This window comes from Chlorocebus sabaeus, chromosome 13, assembly GCF_047675955.1.
Source record: "Chlorocebus sabaeus isolate Y175 chromosome 13, mChlSab1.0.hap1, whole genome shotgun sequence".
Lineage (NCBI taxonomy): Eukaryota > Metazoa > Chordata > Mammalia > Primates > Cercopithecidae > Chlorocebus > Chlorocebus sabaeus.
In genome coordinates, this window is record NC_132916.1 from 96,262,230 (window position 1) to 96,269,212 (window position 6,983).

Below are 6,983 nucleotides of genomic sequence, written 5' to 3' on the forward strand. Positions count from 1 at the left end.
TAATTTGTATTTCCTTTATAAGTTATGATATTGAAGCATTGTTCTATGTGCCCATTTGTCTCTGGATATCTTTTTGGTGAATTATCTGTTTACATATTTCCTCCATTTTTTGCTGAGCTGTTTGGTTTCATGTTACTGAATTTTGTGGAACAGATATAGATGTTTAGATGTAATATACAGTTGACCATTGAACAACACAGGTTTGAACTGAGTGGGTCTACTTATGCAAATTTTTTTTTTTCAATAAACACAGTCGGCCCACCATATCCACAGGTTCCACATTCCACAACCAAATGCAGAAATAAAAGTATTTGCAGTGTGTGAAACCTTTGGATGTGGAGGACTGACTTTTTTTTTTTTTTTTTTGAGATGAAGTCTTGCTCTTGTTGCCCAGGCTGGAGTGCAGTGGCATGATCTTGGCTCACTGCAACCTCTGCCTCCCGGGTTCAAGTGATTCTCCTGCCTCAGCCTCCTGAGTACCTGGGACTACAGGCACATGCCACCACACGGGCTAATTTTTTGTATTTTTAGTAGAGACGGGGTTTCACCATGTTAGCCAGGATGGTCTCGATCTCTTGGCTTTGTGATCCCGCTGCCTCGGCCTCCCAGAGTGCTGGGATAACAGACATGAGTCACTGCGCCTGGCCCGACTTTTTATATACTCAGATTCCACAGGACTGACTGCAGGACCTGACTATGCCTGGATTTTGGTATCCACAGGAGTCCTGGAACCAATCTCCTACAGACACAGAGGGATAACTCTATACATTTCTTCATACAAGTCCTTTAGCACAGCAGTCCCCAACCTTTTTGGTACCAGGGACTGATTTCATGGAAGACAGTTTTTCCATGGACGGGGTTGAGGGGGATGGTTTCAGGCTGAAACTGTTCCATCTCAGATGATCAAGCATTAGATTCTCATATGGAGAACACAACTCAGAACCCTCTCGGGCACAGTTCACAATATAGGGTTTGTGCTCCTGTGAGAATCTAATGCTGCTGCTGATCTGGCAGGATGCAGAGGTCAGGCGGTAATGCTGGCGCTGGCTCACTGCCACTCACCTTCTGCTGTGCAAGCCCGGTACCTACCAGGCCACAGGCCAGTAGCATTCTGTAGCCCAGGGATTGGGCGCCCCTGCTTTAGCAGGTAGGGGATTTGCACATATTTTCCCTAGTCTGTGGCTTATCTTTTCATTTGCTTAATGGGACCTTTCAAAGGTCAGGAGTTCTTGATTTATATAAAGTCTAAGACATTTTATTTCTTAACATTTACACTGAGGAAATAATAAATGATTAAAATTAGATATATTAGGATGTTCACTCTAGGAAAAATTGGAGCACCCTAATATTGAACAGCAGAATTTAGTTAAGTTATGATAATCTGTAAAGCATAATACTATTCCATTGAAAAAAGATTGTGTTATTACAGTAGATTGACATAGGGATTTATGGTATTATTTACTGAGAAAGATACATAAAAGTCTCAAATTATATACGTCGAAATGTTGGCAGTGATTATCACAACGTAATGAGATTGTAACTGCTTTTTATTTTCTGTTTTTCTTTGTGATTTTATTTATACTTATAATAAACATTTATTTGTTATCTATCTGTCTGTCTATCTATCTATAAGATGCTTTAAAAAAACCCACAAATTAGAAATGGTGTCTTGACAACTTAAGTTATTTTAAAAGAAAATATTTTAACATAAATTATTGTATAAACTTGATGGAACATGTTTGAAGACCATGGATGGAAATGGCTATTGTTTTTATCTAGAGATGTTTTACTGTAGATACTCTCTGCAGCTTTGGTAGTGCTGTGTAATTTTATCTGTCTTGGTATCTTATTATTTGCCCAAGCAATGTGTGTGTGCTTAAGGTTTTTTTTTGTTTGTTTTGTTTTGTTTTGTTTTAAGATAGTCTTGTTCTGTCACCAAGGCTTCAGTTCGTTGGCACAAACTTCCAGGCTCCAGTGATCTTCCCACCTCAGCCTCCTGAGTAGCCGGGACTACAGGCATGCACCACCATGCCCAGCTAATTTTTAAACTCTCATAGAGATGGGCTCTTGCTTTGTTGTCTAGGCTGGTCTCAAGTGCTCCTCCCACCTAGGCCTCTCAAAGCGCAGGATTATAGGCATGAGCCACCATCCCATCCTTAAGAATTTATTTACAAATTACTATGAAAAACAGATAGGAATAATAAGCTTGATACCTTACTAAATTGTTGGTAAATCTGTTTCCTAGGTTACGTACATGAATGCTATGCCCAGTCTGATTTGTAGGTCTTGAACAATACCACGAAAAACATCATTTTGACACTGCTATGTGTTATGTTTTATTGTTGGATTTTTTTTAAAGGAATGCTTTTTATGTGTTTATACATATAGGAACTATCAAAAAACCTTGAGCTGAGTACTAACAGTTTCCAACGGCAGTTGCTTGCTGAAAGGAAAAGGGCATATGAGGCTTATGATGAAAATAAAGTTCTTCAAAAGGAGATACAGCGACTATATCACAAATTAAAGGTAAATATTTTAAATTGTGTTATGTTGTCCATAATATGTATTAGATGAAAATTAAATATTTTAAAACACTAAATATTACTATTCATATTTGTAAGTTGGTACAATATAATTTACAAAATTCTGATACTGTCTTTAGTACTTAGAAAAGGTTTTTGGTATAATCACTATAACAAAGTGAAATTAAAAACAAAAACAAAAAAGGTGAAACACTGAATACACCAATAGAAATGATGTAACTGAAGTAAATTGTAAAATCATAGAAGAAAATTTTGGGAACTAGAGCTTCACTGTGTTGCATGGTTGAATGCAGTGTTTTTCCTCAGATCACCCAATGATTTATTATTTTTGAAGTTGTTTCAAATGATGCCCTTCGTTTTCACAGTGTTTAGAGAAAGTATTCAAATTATTTAATTTTGTTAAAACGGGCATTTTTCATTCTACGTTGAAGTCATCAATGAGTTCTAGGTAGAATGAAATTTTGCACAAAAGTTTGTGTAAAATAGTGCAAAATTATACATTATCTTATGTTTTCTTTTTGTTAATCAAATTCTCAGAAAAAGCCACAGCCCCAAAATGGCCAAGTATGCCTGTGTTTAAAAGAGTAGTCTAATTTTTAACTCATCAATATTTCAGAACTTACATTTGAGAGATACTAACTAAATTATTTGTTTCTGTGTCTCAGTTAAGACAATACTAGCTATATCAGGTAAGAATGGGTAAAAAATGAAATTTGCCTTAATTTTTTAAATTTCCAGGACATATTAGACGTTTTTGGGAAAATTATTGCTCTATGCTAACCTCAGTATACTAGAGACTTTTTTTCTATAGTTTGATAGTTACAGAAGGAAGCTGAACCAGGTATCTTTCAATATGGTAAGAAAATACCAGATGACAAAGTGAGGGGTTTTGGTTTGTTTTAAACTGAGACTCTACTTCCTTAATTATGTTGTGTTTGTTTTCAGGAAAAGGAGAGAGAACTGGATATAAAAAATATATATTCTAATCGTCTGCCAAAGTCCTCTCCAAATAAAGAAAAAGAACTTGCATTAAGAAAAAATGGTATAGTAACTGTGATTGTTCACAAACTGATATTATTGCTATTATTTAGTGATAGTACAATAATTCTGAAATGGAAGGGAAGGAAAAGAACCTCATTGAAATATATTTAAAATAAATGTATTTTTTGCAATTTAAATTTCCGACAGTTTTCAGAAATTCTTTTCAGTTTTCTCTGGTTTTTTCCCCGGAAGAGAGGCTGTTAAAATTATTTTACATAACTTTTTGAAATTTCCTTATTATAATTTTTTAAATGTTTTTGAAAATATACAAATATACCCCAAAGTAGAGAGTAATATGATGCACTTTCATTTATGTATCATGTAGCTTTAACAGTTATACTTTTTACCAGTTTTATTTCATCTATTTTTTTCTACTTTTCTCTAGAATATTTTAAAGTAAATCTCAGATGTCAGTTGATTTCACCTACAAATACTTTGTATTGTTATTTGTAGTTTTACTTTCTTTTTTAGCAAAACTGTAATTTCCCTCTTATGTGAATTGCAAGATTTTAAAATATAAACATTGTGAAACTTAAAGCATTTGTAGTCAGAATTCTCCCCAAATCATACAATTGCCAGTAAATCCTAGAAACAAAAATAGTAATAGTGAGTATTAAGCTGAGCAAAACATACATTATATTTATATAATGAATATATAGAAGTGAATATATTCACCATTTAAATGAAGTGGTGTGTTTAAATGTACATGTATATATATACACATGCATATATATATATGCATGTGTGTATATATATATATGCATGTGTATATATATACATGCCAGTTGAATTCCATATATTTTGGCATTATTCTTTGTAATAATATTTTAAAAATAATTTTCATTGTAGCTGCATGCCAGAGTGATTTTGCAGACCTGTGTACAAAAGGAGTACAAACGATGGAAGACTTCAAGCCAGAAGAATATCCTTTAACACCAGAAACAATTATGTGTTCTGAAAACAAATGGGAAGAACCAGAACATCTTACTTTGGTGAGTTTAGCAGTATTATTATGTACCAAATTCAGTATGAAGTTATTCCTAAAAACACAATATCAAACATTTTAAAATTTCAGTAATGAAGCTAGTACTATGTCTATGTGAATATGCAACTAGCCTTTTTGAATGGAAAGAGGTATTGTGTATTTTATAAAATTCTTTTGGCTTGACTCTTTTAGTTTACATCACATATTTCAGGTGCTTCAGAATGATGGATTGTGCCTCCTGGGTTGGGGGCAGAAGAGAAGAATTTGCCTTCTAAGTTTCTCTTATGTACCGAGATAGTCTTGGAAAACCCTCAGTACTTTTATGTTTAGTAGCAAGTAATAGTAGTTTTCAAATGATTTCTTAGAATTTGACTAGGTTTAATTTTATTTTTGGTCTCCTATATAGGAGAATTTTACATGGTAACTGACTGAATAATGAACAAAGTAATTGCAATGGAATCTGATCTTATCCTGTTCAAATTAGAGTGGAATTCAGGGGGTCTCTGTTGGACTTTCATTTAAAAGGACCTCCATTCTGAATCACTGGAAAGTCTCTTTCTCTAAGAGAGTTTTATCTTTAATGTTTACAGCTTAAACTCCAAAGAAAACAACATATCGGCAACCTAGCATGTTTCATACAATGGTATATGTTTATACCTTATAAGTTTCCCAGTGACCCTGAGGTCTCTTCTTGAGGTATAAAACAGAAAGGATGGACTGATTTGATTTCTGTGTATATTCTAGCTTGTTTATTTATTTTTGCTTGATAATTCATACAAGTTAGTTGTATCCGCTAAGTGTGTTTCTGTATTTGTACTGTCATTGAAACTAGATCATGTTGATTTGTCTTTTTGAGATCACAAAGTGAGGAATGACAAAGTAATTATTAACTTTAAAAGGACTAAAAATATTGGTCTTTTTATAGTATACATTCAACAGAAGGAATAGAAACCTGGAATAGTAAAAAGAGTGTAAGAGTATGAGAGCCTTGGAGTTAGCTCTCATTCTAGTTAAATTCTAACATTTTAATTGTGTGACTTCTTGGAGCCTCAGTTTTCTCATCTGTAAAATTAGGGTGGATTACTTTTCAGGGTTGTGACAATGAGTAATCATGCAATTTTTTTTTATTTTTTATTTTTTCTTTCTTTTTTAGTCACATGAAATTGGAAATAATCATGATGTTTATAAAGCTCTTTAGACTGAACCTGCCACTGTAAAGGGCCTCACCAAATGGTAGCTTAGAGTACCAGCTAAGTTGCTATTGGAAAAAGAATAGAGTGGCTCAAGTGAGAGAAAAATTTCTCTCTCTTATAATAGACTGAAGTCAGTTGGTAGTTGACAGTTGGTAGACAGCTTCATTTCATGGTAGTCATCCCCTGTCTTGTTGATCTTCCATTTTGAAGAGTGTAGCCCTCTTGTGTGTGTTTGAAACTGGCTTACCACCCCTGTGGGAAAGGGCAGCAAGGAAATGGAGGGCAAGCAGCATTTGGTTTTATAAATGTGATCTGAAATTGCACATGTACTTCCACTCCCCTTCCATTAGTCCTTTCTAGCTGCAAGGGAGGGTAGCAAATGTAGCCTCCAGCTAAGCAGCTATATGTCCTGCTAAAACTCACAGGATTCTGTTGCTAAAAGGAAGAAGATGAAAATAGATACTAGACAAGTCTTTACTAATAATAGATATTTCACTTTTATTAAGAAAAATCACACCATAGGAAACAAGGAATTTAAAGTTTATAACATTTTTATTTGATTTGAATATTATACAATATATTAATTGGAGGCTTGGACATAGTATTGTCACTGCTCATGTTACCAGTTCAACAGCATCTCAGTTGATTCGCATGGTTGGCAAATAGCCATTACTGGTTAACTGAATTAATCAGATTTTTGGTGAAAATGCACAAAGCAAGGATCCTTCTAAAACTTGTCTCTTCAGAACTTTATGCACCATTTTGGCTTTACTTCAGTTATAGTGGTTCTAATACGTCTTATAAATGCTTCTTTACAATTTTAATAGAAATAATCCTGTGTGGTTTTGAAGCATTTTTCAAGGAGTGGTAACTTGTGATTTACTGATTTATTAATTGAAAATCTGCATTAAGTTTTAACTTAGTTGGTAATCATGTTTAATGGATAAATCTGTATTGTTTAGTTCCCCCCCTTTTCTATAATTTGTGAACTTGCATTTTTTTTTTTAACGTATAATAGGACTTGCAGTCTCAGAAGCAAGATGGGCATGGAGAAGCAGGGATTCTAAACCCAATTGTGGAAAGAGAAGAAAATTTTGTTAAAGGTGAAGAACTCCATGTCGTAAAACAGGAGGTTGAAAAGCTGGAGGATGGTAAGAAAAAGAATTTGTTTAAGCATGTGACAAGTCAGCATTCCTTGGGAAAGAAAGAGTGAGCGTCCTC

At 34.1% G+C, this 6,983-nt stretch overlaps 1 protein-coding gene across 6 annotated transcripts in view; it reads left to right on the forward strand.

The window, feature by feature from the left end:
- Positions 1–6,983, forward strand: part of LCA5 (lebercilin LCA5) — a 71,439-nt gene that overhangs the window by 41,762 nt on the left and 22,694 nt on the right. For all 6 annotated transcript variants that reach the window (XR_012095084.1, XM_038002182.2, XM_008006423.3 and 3 more), the window contains 4 exons: positions 2,389–2,526; positions 3,489–3,585; positions 4,434–4,576; positions 6,781–6,913. Coding sequence is in view for 5 of the 6 variants with exons in the window: in XM_038002182.2 (XP_037858110.2) it covers positions 2,389–2,526; positions 3,489–3,585; positions 4,434–4,576; positions 6,781–6,913 (511 nt within the window). In the remaining variant the exon portion in view is untranslated. The remainder of the gene's footprint in view (positions 1–2,388; positions 2,527–3,488; positions 3,586–4,433; positions 4,577–6,780; positions 6,914–6,983) is intronic.